At 47.1% G+C, this 18,006-nt stretch overlaps 4 protein-coding genes across 4 annotated transcripts; 3 read left to right on the top strand and 1 right to left on the bottom strand.

The window, feature by feature from the left end:
• Window positions 1–342: 342 nt before the first annotated feature.
• N7517_006218 (tetratricopeptide repeat protein) lies at window positions 343–3,866 on the top strand (the record flags this gene model as incomplete). The annotated part of the gene is made up of 5 exons (XM_056723948.1): window positions 343–722; window positions 773–1,793; window positions 1,855–2,668; window positions 2,722–2,937; window positions 2,989–3,866. 5 exons carry the CDS (start codon window positions 343–345, stop codon window positions 3,864–3,866), a joined length of 3,309 nt encoding a protein of 1,102 aa, XP_056580198.1.
• A 1,335-nt stretch (window positions 3,867–5,201) lies between these two features.
• Window positions 5,202–6,802, top strand: N7517_006217 (MFS transporter; the record flags this gene model as incomplete). Its single annotated transcript, XM_056723947.1, has 3 exons — window positions 5,202–5,510; window positions 5,568–5,846; window positions 5,918–6,802. 3 exons carry the CDS (start codon window positions 5,202–5,204, stop codon window positions 6,800–6,802), a joined length of 1,473 nt encoding a protein of 490 aa, XP_056580197.1.
• A 1,569-nt stretch (window positions 6,803–8,371) lies between these two features.
• On the bottom strand, window positions 8,372–10,572 carry N7517_006216 (patatin-like phospholipase domain-containing protein; the record flags this gene model as incomplete). Its single annotated transcript, XM_056723946.1, has 2 exons — window positions 8,372–9,082; window positions 9,133–10,572. The coding sequence occupies 2 exons, from the start codon at window positions 10,570–10,572 to the stop codon at window positions 8,372–8,374; spliced, it is 2,151 nt and encodes a 716-aa protein (XP_056580196.1).
• A 4,118-nt stretch (window positions 10,573–14,690) lies between these two features.
• Window positions 14,691–17,192, top strand: N7517_006215 (leucine-rich repeat domain-containing protein; the record flags this gene model as incomplete). The annotated part of the gene is made up of 2 exons (XM_056723945.1): window positions 14,691–14,732; window positions 14,826–17,192. The coding sequence occupies 2 exons, from the start codon at window positions 14,691–14,693 to the stop codon at window positions 17,190–17,192; spliced, it is 2,409 nt and encodes an 802-aa protein (XP_056580195.1).
• Between the last annotated feature and the right edge of the window lie 814 nt (window positions 17,193–18,006).

Here is an 18,006-nt window from a genome sequence, read left to right as displayed (position 1 = left end):
GTGGAAGAGGCTTTTCTGTTTCAGGCCGCGAGATCACGGGTTCACCGAGAGACCTCACAACATTCTTTCTTGACTTCTCCATATCTCTGCTTTTTGATCTGGCTTCTTTTTTTCTTTCCTGTTCAGCTCTTGGTCAAATTTTGAATATTTCTTCAGCCTGGTGGAGACAGTTACTATGAATATCTGCCGAGCCCAGACCTGAAACGTTTTTAGAGTGCACTCCCAACTATACTGGATTGATAATGAACTCCCTCGGTTGATCCACATTTCTGATGATTGTCTCAAGCTATTGCTTTCATCAACAGTGAAAAATATTTTCTTTTGAACTTTGAATCAGTGGCCATGAGTTCCCAGCATTACCCGGACGGGATTCCTCTGGATGAGGAAATGCAGGAGGGAGAGGCGGCATATCCAGATATCGATGAAACTGTTCACTATCCATGGCAAAATGATCAATCTTTTGACATTGGGAACATGCTTGCCTCGGTGATTGATCCACGTTTGTTTGCGGACCAGATCCAACAAACTCAACCCCAAAGCATCAATCAATATCAAGATCCTAACGAAGGTCAAGGCGAAGTGGAAGAAGAGCAAGAGGTTGATGACCTCTACCCGGATGAATACGACAACCAGGGATATCCTCCAGTATCGTATCCTCCCGTGCCTGGCGATGGTGACGCGTCGGACGAGGACTTTGCCTTATCCGGAGACGAAAGCGAGAGGTATGTATGCCGAAACATCGCATGTCTAACTTTAGTTAACACAATTCTAGTGAGTCTGAGGAAGACGAACCAGCGGAGGATGATGACGATGATCATTCAGCCGCCAGCAGGCGCCGCCGTCGTGGAGGTGGACGCTTTTCTGGAAGATATGGCGCTCGCGGTGGAAAGGGTATCAAAAGAGGACCCCGCAAACCGTTGGAGCCCAGTCTGGAATTCAAACATCTTCATTCGGGGGCTACCTCTGCCTTCATTGATGGAGACTACGAACTGGCCATTGATCTTGTGATGCAGGCGATTCAGATCAATCCTGAGATGTTTGCTGCCCATTCTTTGCTCTCGGAAATCTTCCTCGCACAAGGAGAAAATGATAAAGCCCTGGCAGCTCTTTTCAATGGAGCTCATACGAGGCCGAAAGATCCCGGTGTCTGGGTCAAAGTTGCTCGACTCATTTTGGATCGCGCCGGAGAGAATCGGCAGTCCGCATTGCATGATGTTGCTTATTGTTACAGCCGCATCCTCGAGGTCAGCCCCGGCAACACCAACATTCGGTTCCAGAGAGCAGCGATCTATCGTGAGCTAGGTCACAATGGCCGAGCCGCAGCTGAGTATGAAAGATTACTCAAGGACTGCCCACACAGTGCCAGAGCACTGCGCCATCTTGCAGAGACGTACATTGATCTCAATGACGTACAAAAAGCAGCAGACTTTTATGCGGACAGCATTGGTCACTACTTATCACTCGACCCTGAGGCCTCTGATTTCACCTGGTCAGATCTCAATATCTATGTTGAGCTTTTTGGCTATCTCAATCAACCCGAAGAAGGACTCATCTCTTTGAAAATTCTTGCACGTTGGCTTCTAGGTCGCGGAGGAGACACTGTGTGGGACGGCATCGACGATGACGACAGAGAATGGGATGCTGATGATTCGCCTCGACGCATCAAAACCGATGGGTTTCTGCCCGGTCAGTGGCCTCGAGAATCGTATGGACTTGGTCTTCCGCTGGAGCTACGGATAAAAATGGGTGTTTTCCGTCTAAGGATGGGCGACAAGCATCACAGCGAGGCATTGGTGAGTTTGATCCCTGATAACAATAATGATTGAATAACAGTACTGACAAAATACAACCCAGCATCACTTTGAATGGCTTAACCCAGAAGATGATTCCGAAGGTGCCCGTATTTTCGACTATGGTGATCTTTTCAGGGAGGTGGCAGATGCTCTAAAACAGGCCGGTGTCTTGGAGGAAGCACTCCGATATTATACGCCCATCCAGCAGACTGCTGAACATGCTGATATCGGCTTTTTCATGGCCATGGCTGATTGCTGCATGCAGCTGGGCAAGGTGGAAGATGCTGAAAGTTGTTATCTACTCGTCGCTGAACACGATTCTAGTCATATGGAGTCGCGAGTACTACTAGCGAAGCTATATGAGAGCCTCGGGATGAGCGAACAGGCTATGAAGTATGTCGGCGAGGCAGTCCTGATCGGGCGACAGGAAAATCGCAGCCGGGGAAGAAGAAAGGACACCAGACTTGAACAACTTGCCATCGAGTTCAAGATGGCTGGTTCAGAACCCCTCCGGGCAATTGCGCCCAAACCGACACAGACAGCTACACTTATGAACGCAGCTCCTTCGGCCACTGGCAAAGGACGGGCGCAACCTGGCGAAGGGACTCGGACTGATGATATTCAATTCTTATATGCAAAGTTGTTAGAGTTGAATCCCCAAGTCAAAGACGGTGTCCCTGTAGCCATTGAAGATTGGCTGGACATTGCTGATGCACTGCTGCGAGATTTCAAAAACAATCGGGCATTCTACCCGATGGATCGAAGTATTGCCTTTAGGGGGTATTCGACTGGTGTAAAATCCAAGAACCAGACCAAGAACGGCACAATGATGGATGAAATGCAGCGAATGGCGGGTCGTCTTCAGGAAACCATGGGTTTGTCACCTCAGTCAATCCATCCATACATACCATGCTAATGTCATATTTAGGAGATGTCACGGAGGAGCCCTTGCAGGGTGCCATTCCCACTGACTACCATGGAATACCATTTGATGAGTGGCTTGACATTTTCCTGCAGTATGCTCTGCTTGTAGCAGAACAAGGCGAGCCAGAAGAAGCATATGAGACCCTTGATTCTGCGGCGATTGCAAGCATCTGGTTGCACTCGAAGCCCAAGTCGCGATTGATTCATGTTTGCTGGTTCAGTGAGTTCATTCAATTCACTGCCAATTGATTATCTACTGACACCTTTATAGCATGCGCTCTCCGCGCACGAGATGAAGAGACACTGGCCAATGAAGCCCGCTGGTTTATCAAAGAATACCAGTTTGTCACCGACACTTATCGACTTTTCTCTATGCTGGGTCATCTATGTGGTGACCCTCACCGATCTCTTTTCCATTCCTCTGGAAACATGAAATTCATGCTTCGCCAAATCAAGGCGATAGACTTTACGATGCCACAAGATACCCCTCGACCCATCCGGCACTCTATCTGGAAAGAACGCGCCACTCTATCCACACGGGACGAAGCCGGTGAGCCCATCACCGCGAAAGAGTTGGACATTGCTCTTCTTGTGCTCTATGGCCACATGCTGTACTCCGGAAACAGTTTCTATCCCGCGCTGAACTATTTCTTCCGAGCATACGCCCTAGATGACCAAAACCCGGCCGTTCTCCTCTCCATCGCACTCTCATACATCCACCACTCTCTCAAACGACAATCCGAGAATCGTCACTACCTCATCATGCAAGGACTGTCCTTTATGCATGAATACCGGCTGGTTCGGGAGAAGCCGGGAACTCTCCTAGCCGAAAAACAGGAGATGGAATTCAATTTCGCCCGCGTCTACCACTCGCTTGGTCTGGCCCACCTTGCTATCGAAGGGTACAACCGAGTGTTGAAAATTGGCGAGCAGATTCAGCAACAGGCTAAGAAAAATTCACATCAAGAACCAACATCTACAACAGATGGTGATGTGATTATGGGCGATGATGGCCAACCCCAGCTCACTAGCCAAAATTTTGTTGAGGATTTCTCCCGCGAGGCCGCTTATGCGCTACAATGTATTCACGTTCTCAGTGGCAATACAAAGACGGCAAAGGCTGTTACAGAAAAGTGGCTTGTGATCTGATATCAGTTCGTGCTTGCCTGCTTTCCAGGCTATCTGTTGGAAAAAGTAATGCGCCTTCATTTCATGTGTATTATATGAGTTAATCTACAGAATATTGTATGCAAACAAGCCTTTATATTGTGCAGGTTTACCTGATTTCGGTCTCTATTTTCCCTTCCCGTTTTAGCCTAGACCTTGCCACTTGCTACTTGTTTATCACTAGCGGCTGCCTATATTTAATTCCGAACTCCAAAGATCCTTTCTACATCTCTTCAGCCATGGCGTACCCTACTGCAGATGGATCACCGTCAAGGAATCCTTATCTGGACCAAACTCCAAGTTCCCAAAGATCTGGAGCTAGATACCGAATGGGCTGAATTGTTTCAGCCACTGATTCAGGCCCCGGGACACGATGAGTCTGGATGGGCAAGACTTCAGAGCCCGGACATGATTCTTCTGATAACAGGTGAGTCGTGCATCAAACGGGCAAGACTCGGCTAATACCTGTCATAAAGGATGGAAGAGAACCTTGGACGAGAGAAAATTCACAGCCTCGCCTTCCTCTCAGCTCTATCAGGAGAATCTTCAGAGTAGGGGAATATTACACGTTGTCCTCATATGAGACATTTTCTCGTAGATCCCTCCACCTCGACACCTTACTGAAATCACGCGTTGAATTTTTCTGGATTTACTTTCCTGCACCTATAACTGAAGCCCACAAGGCCCAGATTTCGAAGCTAAAAGGCATTCGTCAACCGGCCCTAGAGATTAATGGTCAGCATCATTATAACGAGAGAGGTCAACTTCATTATCTTCTAAAGATTTGGGTCATTCACACAGAATCTATGGGTGGCCAAGAAGCTCAGTTAATGCTATGGCCACATTTCTGGTGGAATGCAGAAGCGGCTGAGAGTATAGGCATATTAGGAAATATAGGACTGGTAATCCCATTATCGGCGGCAAACCTCTACTGGAGAGGTTTGGTGAGCATCTGGAAGAGATAGGGGCCATAAGATGAAGGGAAGAGGTTGATTTCAAGACAATCACTGAATATCTTTGTGTAAAGTTGACAGCGGATCTGCCCGAGAATGTGGGGGCCGAGTGCGGAAATGTTACATTGAGATTCTTGATAATCAGCATCTCACACCTTCGAATATATATATGCGCGCCTTATAGCTTCGGCTTATTACTGGCTAAAAAATGCCGAGTCTGCAGATATGATCCTTTTAAAGCTTTTTCGGCCCAATCTCGCATAAATCCCCTCCGAACCGAATGCTTATGTCTTTCGATCTCGTTGATGTCATTGAGTCAATGAAATAGAGAAGAGCTTACGGCCAAGATCTCAAGCTCTAGAAAATGACTACAGAAAACACCCAAAGAGTGGGAAACCATTCCAGCTCTCAAATCGAAAGTCCTGCAGAACTATTGCCGATCACCTCGGCACACTCCCATTCCCCTACGATCCAGGAGTTCGATGAAGATGAAAAAGGCTATGATACCAATGTTCAAAGCACGACAGAAGAGCCAATAGGGAAACGAAATTATTGGAGACGCTTTGTCGATATCATTTCATGGACACCGCCGCGATGTCGGTGGAATACAGAAAACCCGAGTAAATTCGGCTTGCCTTTGAACCTCCTGTTCGCATTCTCGGGAACGTTCACGGTATGTCATAGGAAAGTATTGAAATATGCCATAATAAATGCTAATATAGTCATACAGGTTGCCAATCTATACTATTCACATCCCATTCTTGATGTTCTAGCTCGGTTCTTCGACGTCTCGCATGAACGAGTCTCATTGATCCCGACCTGCAGCCAGGCTGGATATGCGACGGGATTAATCCTTCTCTGTCCTCTTGGGGACTTAGTTCGAAGAAGGCAGTTCGTTTTGCTGTTGACGCTTATTACTGCGGTATTGTGGATTGGTATCTGTATCACCAAGTCATTCGAAGTATTTCTCGTTCTAAGTTATCTGTCTTCGGTCACGACTGTTACTCCAGTAAGTGATTCCAGACAAGCAAGCATATCCAAGCCTCTGCCTTGAAGCAAAAGTTCTCATTATCTATACAGCAAATCATGCTCCCTCTCGTCGGAGATCTCGTCCCCCCAGCTCGGCGCGCAACAGCCCTATCAATCGTATCTTCAGGACTCGTCCTAGGCCTTCTCTTCGCCCGCCTACTCTCAGGTATAGTCGCAGAATACTCACACTGGCGAAATATCTATTGGCTATCACTAGCCCTCCAATTCCTCATTTTCGCCCTTCTGTGGGTATTCATGCCCGACTACCCATCAACAAACACCAACATCTCCTATTTCAAAATCCTATATTCCATCATCGGATACTACTGGACATCCCCAGTACTCGTTCAAGCAACTCTCATGGGATTCTTTCTCTCAGCCACATTCACCAGTTTCTGGACAACACTCACCTTCCTCCTATCCGGCGATCCATACAACTATCCAACCTTGACAATCGGACTATTCTCCCTGGCAGGCCTTACACCCATGTTCCTAGGTCCACTCTACTCACGCTACATGATCGACAAATTCGTACCGCAATTCTCCATTCTTATCAGTCTCGGCATCCTGATCACCGGCGTCAGTGTCGGGACTTATACAGGCACGTTCAGTGTCGCGGGACCAATTCTCCAGGCTGCACTGCAGGATTTCGGTCTGCAGATGACGCAGATTGCCAATCGCGTTTCGATATACAGTGTTGCGCCCAAGGCGCGGAATCGCATTAACACGGGATACATGATGGGCGTGTTCTGTGGTCAGCTCATGGGTACCTCTGTTGGGAATCGTCTCTACAGTCAAGGGGGGTGGATTTTGTCGGGAAGTGTCAATCTGGCGTTTATTGGGGCGGCGCTGGTTATTTGTCTCCTTCGTGGTCCGTCTGAGAAGGGATGGGTTGGATGGCATGGTGGTATTCGGATCCGACGAACAGATGCTTGAAGTTTTGGTTTATTGCACGGAAGTATCGTTTGATAATATGCTTTGCACTAAAGAGTATATATAGAAGCTTGAGAAATATCTATACTTTCGTATAGTAGATTATACTAACTTTACTTGGAATTTCATGATCAACGGCAGGCTTATATAGGAGAACCATGGTAGCTATGTATGAAACTTCCATGAATTACTCAGAAACCAACCCTATATATTGCCTCGAGCGTGTACTCCAAACTACCACCACCCTGGAACTGCTTTTCTTACGCTTGATGGACTTGAAACGAATTTAACGAGTGCTTATCTACATTGATGTACGATGACGTTCACCAGCCCAGTTCTCAATTTGGGGCTTACAGACTAATTTAACAACGTTACATTGAGAGCGAATCCCTTGCTACGAGCTACGCAATAAATCCAATATTCTCACAGCCACTCTCAAGATTGCAGGTAAATATAACCTACCCTGTATGCTATCACACACTGGCGTCTCGACACCTTCCAACTAGAGAAAAGAGTATAAACCAAACAAATAAAAAGTTCAACCGAGAACCCGCTGTAATCTGAAGCTGAAAAAAAGAATGCATCAGGAGGGAATCGAACCCCCTCGCCAGTTAACTGGATCAGGAATATTTCCTAATCTGGAAGACTAGCATCATAACCACTAGACCACTGATGCAGTGGATACATTGTTTCGTGAAGCCATACGATTCATCAATAGCATAAAGATGAATCATGCATATACTTAAAGCAGAACTATGACATCAGCTGAATATAATTCAGTTCCTTCATTTATAGCACTATTCACGTTCATTTGTATGTATTAAATTTGTATCTATTACCGCGGAGAAAGGTTTGGGGTATTGTCGCGACGCAGGGGTGGAAACGTAGGTGTGTAGGTTTAATATAAATGATCTACATCTGGATGACATACGAGAACTGGAAAAGAAAACCGTCATTGCGAACTAGCGGTTGATCATTTACAAATTGAAAAATATCTAAATGGCTTTGGGTAATTTAACATTTGAAACTTTCTGTATTTTCAGTGTTTCAAGGCTGATGTCACTTTTGATACTCCCCCGCTCGGCCAAGCCGAATTCTGGCAGATGATAGTTTTTGATACTTTATATCTGACAAATGTACATTTCCACGTGAGGCTCTTCGATTAGAATATATCCCCAAACTTTAGTATTCGTACAATTGAAACTGTTTATACACACATAGCCTATCTTGACAAAGAAAAAAGAATCAAACCTGTCATATGACCAAGAGCAGGCCAAAATAACAAGTGAAGCCAAAAACGATCAAATGCATATCAATAAGACAGAAGACACCTTGCTATGCTGATGAAGTGGGGAGCGGGAAACAAAAAAAAAGCAAAGACACCAGACAAGGATAATGGGTGTATTATCCGAAAGTGCCCGCAAAGACCGGCAAGAGGCGCCTGTCATATTGGAGATCCAAGGTAGCGGGAAGGATAATGACGAAAGATAGGGCTGCAGCTGCCCCGAAGTAGAAAAACTCTAGTTTGAGCTATAACCTTTTATGAAGCCGCTCGAGCCGCCTGTATTTTCATCAGATGACCACGGCGTCTTCGTCCCGATAGTAGTCCGCATCGTCAAAGAAAACAGCGGTCTGGCGTCCTATCTCCTCAATCACGCTTCCCCGCCGGGTGCTTGGGGTCTGAGGACGTGATGAGCAGGTGGATTGGGACATGCTATCCGACAAGTCAACGAAGCGCGACTCGCTCCTGTAGTCAGACCCATCACGCTCGGGGAGATTGTCATCTAAACGCTCGACCATGGAGTCTGGATTTTCATTCTCTCGCTTGCGGAGTCGACGAGAGAGGATGGGAGACAGCGCACGTCCACCCGTTCTGGATTCCTGGAGTCCTTTCATGATCGCATTCTCGACCTTGAGTCGGTTTTGGATAAATTGAATCTTGGAGAAAGTGCTTTGTTGGCCGACATGTATCATGCGGGCGAGCCTTTCAGGGCTAGGATCGGAAAGAATGTGGACGAAATCGGAGGGAATGGTTTTTGGCCAAATAGTCACAGTGCCACTGAACTTTTGCAACCAGATCTCGCTCCAATCTTGACCCATAGGTCGTGGGAGGAGCTCTAAATGCCGAAGAACTCGAAGCCATTTGTTGAGGTCTAGTTTGATGTACTGCTCGATCGCAGTGCCGAGGAAGCCGCCGCGCCAACCACGGCCCTTGCGGTGTGTGACTGGTCGCCCCACTGTCCCTCTAGAACTAAAGAAGAAGAGGTTGATGTGGGGGTTAACCTGGAGTAGTGTTAGTGGGAAAAGAGTAAGATGGGTGGGATTAATCTCACCTGGGATACGATCGTAAAGTTGACGTTGAAATGCAAGTTCAGCGCTTTGATAGGTATATCAGTCCGCAGGCTGCCATCCTTCCATTTGTGGCCAAACGAATAAGGGGCGAGAGTTCCATCGCGCTTTTTAGTCATTAATACAACAGGGTTCAAAATGCCTGGAACAGCCGCCGAAGCAAGCACGGCACTCCATATGACGCAATCGGGGCATGTCAGATAATTGGCTAAGATAGTCGGTGAATGAGGATCCGAGGGCACGCAGGTGACATTTAAAATGCGCCCGGTCCGCTCGTAAGCTTCCCGAAAGGTTGTTGAGCCCCTACAGAACCAAGCACATTGCCGAGCCCAATCCAGAGTATCGAACCGAGCACCAGTTCGCCACCAGCGATGGATCCAAGTTGCCAGTCCCTCGTGGCATGCGCGAATCCGATGTGCTAGAGCTGGAACGAGCAGCTCCTTCAGCTCATCATCCGTCCGAGTCGCGACTAGTCCCGCCACCAGTGCTCCACCGGACGTGCCAGTTATGATTTCTGGGAGAACATCATTATCCAGCAGCGCTCTTACAACCCCGAAGTGGTAGTAAGCGAATGTAGCCCCACCCGAAAGACAAAGAGCGGTGCGTCCAAAGTTCGTATCGAGGTGTTTGAAAAGCTGATACTTGGCATCCTTGTCAATCTGCTTATTTTCCAAAACGATCTGTATGCATGCGTGCACCTCGTCAATGTATTCCTGAACCAGCTCCTTGGTCCCCGAATAGGTCTCGCTGTATATCCGAGGATTTTCGACGCCGGCAAAGTTGTTCTTGACGCAAGCCTCCAAAAGTGCTCGTAGATCTTCAATGGCAGGTACCTCGCTAGAACCGACTCGACCATGTTCCATTTCCCATTCCACATCCTTCCTCAGCTGCTTCAGCTGCGACACCACTTTGTTGACAGTGAGATGGTCGTAGTAAGCGTATTCGTCTGTCTTTTTCCACTGTTCGGTTCCGAGGTGGACGTCCAGCGCCTGGGCCGCTTTCAACCAGTCGGGATAGTTTCTTTGTGCAGATAGCTCTTGGCGGAGCCTTTCCCTCTTCCCCCGCCATGTCACCCACTGCTCATACAATAATATATACACGCGAATCAGAGCATAGCCGAAGCTCAACACTGCGAGCCACGCGAATACAATGAAGAGGAAGGGCCATTTCAAAACAGAATATAGCACTCCTTCCCTCGTTTCGTCCTTGCTTCGCTTTGGTGCTTTGCGACGGCCACGGCTCTTGCGGACTCTTTGATTGATTGGGCGCCAGTCGTTGATGGCTGTCAATGGGGAAGCTTCTGGGGCGTTCAACGCCTTCTCGAATCGCTCGAGTTCATCGGGTTGAATGAAGTCGCGGTCATAGTCAGGGAGACAGGCCGGATCGTAAGGGTCGTACACTGTAGGTTTATTCTCAGTGGTCATGTTCAACACATTCTGAATCCACCAGCGAAGATGTTGAGAGTCACAAAGGTACCTGGAAATCCGGTTGGGGAAGCTACGTCTTACGATGACGTTGGTGTCACGTGTAGCTTATCTCCGCATTGCGGCTAGTGTATTTCTGGAAAGAGCTAGTCTCGCTATATGCTGAGTCATCTAGATCTTGCCCCGCCAGATAAGAAATAAAAAAACATTCAACCATGGATGACTCGGTACCTAATTAACCAATTGATTCCAATTCGTAACTTTTTGCAAAAATGAGGGAATCGTGTAGATCAACAATTCATTTAGGATTGAATTTGTCAAACAATTTACAACGACATTCTTTGTATAATTGACTTTGAGAAACTATGACAGGCATCATCCCACCTTGTCATGCTGCGGCATTTTGAGTACGACAATGCCGCCGTGCCACAGTTGAAAAAAAAAAAGTCGTTGGAATGTACCCCTCCATGCACGGCCTCCGGAGATAATTGACATCCCTTCATGCAATCTCTTATTCAATGGGCTCAATGCTCAGTTAGCGGGGTCATCTCGCCTCCCGAGGGCCAAATGCGAGATTTCTTTTGTTCCGCCTCAAAGAATCATGCTATAGCTCACCGCTACATGCTGGGTGGCGCGAATATCGAGAGAGATTTCAGTGTCCTCTCGTGATTGGTAGGCATCTCGGGAGAGTTTGTTTGTCACAGCCGAGTTGGAGGCCCAGGAAAGCCTCCTATGGGCTGGCGGGCTTTAATTGTACTTTAGCCACATGCACCAAGGACTGGGAAGTGCTTTGTGCTCGCGATATCGGACATAAGCTATGAAGTAGATCGGAATATCTACTTTTGATATTATACCCGCGTCATTTCGGTCACCTGATGTTCAAAACCCCTTAATCACATATCGAGTATGATTTGCAGCGAACTAAATATCCTTAGCGTCGTCACAGGCTGCAGGCTTCATCCATAATTAGACTCGTTTAGGAGATATCCCGGACGCTTTTTCCTTTTGGTCGTGTTCGTCTCCAATGCTGATCACGTTGATCAGCCTGCTAAATCCTTAAATCCAAATGTTAAAAAAAGTAAATATACTATACGCCATCGCTTTTCATTGTTACTTTGTCTACGCTTGTACCAGTTTTAAGCATCATTTTCGATAGTGCTCGGCTTTTCTCCTGATACAACAGTGAGATTATTTATTGTCCCGTGTTGCGCGGTAGCCGCTTTATAGTGATGCTTTAGCCTTTTGTGACATCCCTGAACGTGCCGGGAGGGCCGACTTTAAGTGCGGATTCATGTCAAGGTTACCATGTTCTCTCTAATGCCCCGCTCTTTGAAGTTAAGGCCTTGGCATTTTTCACTATCTCCAATTTCGAAGTCGAATTATCATTCCTCATTTGGCTCTATGCAGATCATGGATCTCTCGCGAATTATTGTGGCGTTGGGGTCTGTGAGAAAGCTTTCTCCCCGCTTACGAAGTTAACCCCAGTACTCCCCGAGAACCAAAAGGAAAAAAGTTCAGCGAGCCACATTTGGGTCTTGGCAAGGGAATGCGTCTGCAAATGACCCGTCCCGTGTCTCACCCAATGAACAGGCTCAACGCCTATGTATGTCCCATATCGCACTGTGCACTAGGCGGGATCGTCCAGGGTGGGGAAAACTGTCCTCGGATCTCCGAGCCCGGGCAACGCCCGAAAGAATTTACTAGGGGCCAACTTGGCCTTTGTTTTATGCTATCAGTAGAAGCACTATAATATGTACACCATTTTGTATGCAGTGGAGAGGTAATGCAGATCTAGTTGATCGTACATCATGTGCCCCCCTCCCCCTTGGTTATGTCAGGTGTAATTTCCCATGTGTTGAATTCCTGGGGGTAGGGGGCCTTCAACCCTGAGCCGAAAAGATAGGCGCCTTATTTAATTTTACGAAGTACTTCTGGAAAGAACAAGGTCTATAAGTACGGAGTACATATGCACGCTATAGCACCCACTTCAATAACGGCAGGGATGCTGTAAACTCCTCGCATGAAAAGTGCACTGTCGTATGCAGCAAGGCTGGGATCTGAAGTTGAACCGAGCGTTTGCGGCGCATTGCCATAAAATTCCTTGGAATGTTAGCTCTCAATATTTTGATTTGACTACACTTATACCCCGCGCTCTGGGATCTGTCGCAGGGATAATAAAAAAATTGAATAAATAGTAAATTATATAGTACAAAGATTTAGAGCTGCATTTATCCTTGATACTCAAATATGAAACGTTTGCAATATAAAAATTGCACAAAAGCACCAGGGTTATCAACGGTCCCTTCGGATAAAATACATAGGTAACATTGAACCATATCCGTCCACGGGTTTTCTCAGCGGTGTGATATCGGAAGTCAAGGGACAAACTATATCTACACTTTCCAAGGTTGTGACCTTAAAAGTCCGTTGATGTCATAACAAGAGTATATGTATATATTTTGGATATATGTTTGAATTTAAATAAAAAATAAAAAAAAACAGATATCCGATTTCCAGTATCTCCACAAACCCAGAGGAATGTCAGATGTCAATGCGAGCTGACGGACGATCTCAGATGGTGTAATTGCGAATTCTAGTTGGACGTCGCTGATTCGTCCATTTACGCGGATTTCATCAAGGTATAACGCCAACCAGGTCTGTTGATGCTCATTCTCGCTGAATTTCTGAATGACTGCATCCACTAATTCCCTTTTAAGGAGGCAGGCATCCTGCGAGCATGCAGATATCCTCCCATGCATGTGCACCCCCGCCAATCGTATGCCTCGTGCGATCATTCGCTTCCTTCTAAACCCTGATTTGATCACCCCTTCAGCGCCTACAGATGACCAACTAAATATTCGGTAAGGGCACAGTCGTCGCTGAAGAGTCAGAGTGGACAAAAAATAGCATATGGAGTACACGACCCGATAAAAAAAAAGTAGAAAAGCGGGCCAAAAGGAGCACAGGGCAACTACCCAGCTCTCGGCATTCCCACCCGGTCTGCATCGTGGACTCAGGTTGCCTGCGTGTGGCTGCGTCGGAGATTGATCAACACGCCGCCTCCAAGATAGGATTTCATAAGTTTCAACAGTTCCCAGGAGGGGGGTTTCAAATGCATGAATGGGATGTTAAATTTTTTTTTTTTACTGTCGATCAAAGAGAGCCCCTCGGTAGAGGATCCACCGATAGCATATGGTCTGAGTTTCCTTGCTCCACGATCGGCTCACAATGTTGACGCTATATCAGAATTCTATGGTTCAGTCATGCAACGGGGATCAAACCATCACAGACTAATCTTCGCTGAAAAATTTCCCCCCATCCCCTGATAGGGTAATAGGTGGGTTATTAGAATCGTTGATTCCAATCGGTTTGATAGACGCGGGAGAGAAGTCGGCGAACTAAAATCCTAGGCGCTTTCTCCATAGGCTCGCCACTCCTAACTGGGTATAGTAGCTGCAGTAGTAGCAGATATTTATTTATATTAGTGATGGCTATACGGTATTAGACTAAATAGTCTGTGCATATATATTACTTAGATAGGTCAAATTTTGAGAAGAGGACAGACTGTGTATATATAATTTAGGGGGCAAAAAAAAAATAGGACAATTACATATGATCGGTAAAGTATATTGAAAATATCATGAGAAGGAGAAATAAAAACCAATCAAAAGTATATCAGACGACTATCATTTTGATCTTCTCAGCTGATAAAAGAAAATGGAAATACGTGTATTACGGCGTATATGGTATTGTGTTATCAGGATAAGCCGTATTATTTAGCTAAATAATTGGTTACCCCGTGCCACCACTTTTCCCTCTTCACCTTTTCTATCTCTACAACTTTTCGAGGTCTCAGCTCGAGTCACTTCTTGACTCATATTTAATTCAATAGGTATTATACATCCTCAGTTACCAGTCTCCCGGTTGCCCCGAATCCCGATGAGACTGATGGAGTTCACACCGTTGCTAACCCTCGCATTCAGAGCCTCGATTGCTCGATCTTTTTTTTCGAGTCTCAGTCGGGTCGCACAAGCAAGATGTCGACTACGTCTAGTAACATCTGTTGAGCTATCCCATCTTCAGCGTTCTCTCCCTCCCACCAAATCCCCGTTGGCGCCATGGAGAAAATCAACACCGGGGATGGTCAACTTTTCATAAAGGTTTGTGTTTTTATGCAGTCGCTTGATCATTGAGATGATGAGAGATTGTCAGAGTATTTGGTCTTATAGAGCTAACGCGCATGGCTGTCATAGAATGTCGCTAGCTATGTTCGCACCCACGAGAAGGCCCTCGCCAATGCACTACAGCTCCGTCGCCAACCCACCAAAAATACCATTCCACAATCACCCAGTGTTCCTTTGACCCCTGGTAGCTCCTTCGCATCAACTTCCTCCACTCTGGCTGCGGCCTTCTCATCCGCAGCGTTAAAATTCATGTCGCAGAATGTCAAAACCGCCAAACTTACCTTGACTCCCCACCACCTTTTCTACCTCCTCTCCCGTTTTGAAGAATTGAGCATTGCCGTTGGCCCGATGAACATCAGGTTGGAGAATATTCACACCGAGGTTTCGCAATCCTATGTTTCATTCCTGAACAAGCCCCAACAATCCCGGGGCGATCGGGCCTCCGTCCATTCGGTATCCAGTGTTCGTAGTGTGATGTCTGGTATGACCGACCTTTGGTCATCTTTCCGCCTCGGATCCAATACCCCAACCAAATCGGACAGAGCCAAGGCCGCCTTGGAAACGGACCTGAAGTACCTGTACTCCGCCTTTACGAAGATCCCGTGTCTTCGTCTGGCCCCGGACCACCGTGCTCCTCTGATCTCTGGATATGAAGAATTTCCTTTTGATACGGCTGTGCCCCTGCACTCCTTTAAAAATTTGAGCGCTTTAGAGATTATTGATTTAGACTATCGTTCTTTCTATGGCTGGGACAGATTGTCCGAGCAATTACGCACCTTGACCATCAAGAGAGGCCACCTGGATGATCCGGCCGATCTTTTAACGAGAATTGTGTTGGATGATATTGATAAACGCCGCCGACGGTCTGCCAAATCTCAACAGTCGCCTTCACTTGGATGGACCAGTTCCAGCAGTCAACCAGTTCACACTCCCGATCAGTCCAACTCCCTCTCAGCCCCTGGGTCTCCTATCGTGGACACCGCATTCGGAACTAGCACTAGTCCTAGATCTGTCCCGATGATCCGGGCTGGCTCAGATGGCGCCAAAAACCGCACTAGGGCGGGAAGTGTCTCTCCGACTCGGCCGACCACGAAGCACGGCCACCGTCGAGGTCATTCTCGGCAAATTCGCCGCACAGGCTCGGCAAGCTCCGAATCAAGCGAGGCCTCTATCGGCTATCGAAATGGAAGCTCTACAAACCTTCTCGCAGACGTCCTCTCGCCTTCAAAATGGCGATTCCTGCGACACCTGGGCCTTCCGGAAAATTCCTTGACATCCGTCTCTGCTGCCAGTCTCGCCCCTGTTGCCAACAGCCTCAACTCGCTTGATCTGTCCTCCAACCTTTTGACGGAGATTCCCGACGGTATAGCGTCACTGGTGGCATTGAGAGCCCTCAACTTGTCGCATTGCATGATTGAGTCTCTTCACTCGCTTACCCGGAATCCTCTTCCCGCCATCACTGTTCTCACTCTTCGCGGAAATCGCCTTCGTTCGCTCGCGGGCATCGAGCGGTTACTCTCTCTGGAAAGATTGGATCTTCGTGACAACAACCTTACGGACCCGACGGAGATTGCACGGCTGACCAGCCTCCCTGAAATACGGGAGATCTGGGTATCTGGCAATCCCTTCGTCAAGACCCACTCTGGGTATCGAGTTGTGATCATGAACCTGTTCCGTCGGACGCCTGGTTATTCCGAGGACATCATAATTGACGGTAGAGGTCCCGGATATACCGAGAGGAAGCAACTTGTTGAGCGAGTTGCAGAGCCGCAAGCTGCACCGGTTGTACGCTCCAGCGCGGCAGATGAATCAACGGTTGTGCAAAAGTCTACTTTATCGAAAGTCCCTCAGGATCTTGCAATTTTCAAGCCTCAAGAAGAAGAAGAAGATTTGCACATTAATGGCACACAGGTGAAGGAAAGTGACGGGGGAACCAACCGTCGCAAAAAGCCCCAACGACGCAGGATAGTCGATATCTCAGTGGATAACCCATTTACCAACGATGGTCTGGGCAATGCAGGAAGCACAGCTCTCCCCGCACTTCCCGTTCAGCAGATCCAACCACCAGTCGACCATCCGATTGTTGTCCCTGTTGATCAGCCGTGGAGGCTGGACAGCTCTGTTCAATCTGGAGCATCAAGCATACAAAGCCCTGCAAAACCTATGCACTCACCGAGTCCTCCTCTTGTACAGGCTTTGCAAAGTAAGGACAGGAGCATGGATGAAGAGTTCTGCCGCCAGCAGCTGGAAGTCCTTCGTCAGGACGTGGGCCATAACTGGCTAACTGTTCTCGGCGAGAATGATTGGGATAACTCCCATAAAGACTTCGCTCACAGCTCTGGGGCAGGCTTGGACCATTCCGCTCACATTTCCACACCCCCAATCACCTGCTCGAATACCCAAGCGATCCTGAGCGGACATGCGTTTAGCGGATAAAACACCATTTTCCCTTTATTTACAGTTCCCGGCCCATGACATACCTGCCGGGACTCTCTTCACCTCTCCGTCTCATAACTCCCGGAGTTCTCTCTGTGGACGTTTACCTGCTTCTACGGGTTCTTTCCCATCTCTTTTCCTTACGGGGATACAACTCCCCCGTCCCCCGAGGACTCATTTGAACAACATATTCCCAACACGAGCTGACCATTCTATGCATTGTTTTCGGCGTTGGATGACTTACGAGACATGGTGGGTTGGATGTATGAACTATTTACGGACGTCTTTTTTTTGTTTTGTTTTTTTTTTCTTTTCACTGTTTCCATTTCCCTTCTCCAAAACGCATCTTGCGATGGCCTGTGATCTTTCCACGGAACAGTGAAAGACATATTTTGTTTTCGATAGCGTTGTACTGTATGACTCTGAATTTCGGGCTGGCGTTGGAAGGATCCTTTGACTTTAATTCCCCTCTTTGGTTTCTGTTGTCAAATTCCTCTATGATGCACTTCTGGAGCATTGTATAAGAGAGCTTATAGCTCAAGAATGCCAATTATTTTGAAGATTTCCTATATTTTTCCCAGTTGTAGAGTTTAATAGGTCTAGACAAAGTATAGAATATATGATATCAGTCTAGATGCCTCTTAGTAGATCAGCCTCTTTGCTTGGACCCTTTGGCGTCAAGGGCGAGGTCTCGACCTAGAAACCCCTCTTATGCAAAAAAAAAAGTCTGCATAGTCAAAGCGTTAGAGAAGAGATAGAATAGGAGAAAATGAAAATAATCTATATATATATATATATAATGAAAAGCAAGAAA

Source organism: Penicillium concentricum, assembly GCF_028827145.1.
Source record: "Penicillium concentricum strain IBT 3081 chromosome Unknown utg000002l_segment0_segment0, whole genome shotgun sequence".
NCBI lineage: Eukaryota > Fungi > Ascomycota > Eurotiomycetes > Eurotiales > Aspergillaceae > Penicillium > Penicillium concentricum.
The sequence above is the reverse complement of the archived record's forward strand: the minus strand, read 5'-3'. Positions and strand labels throughout refer to the sequence as shown.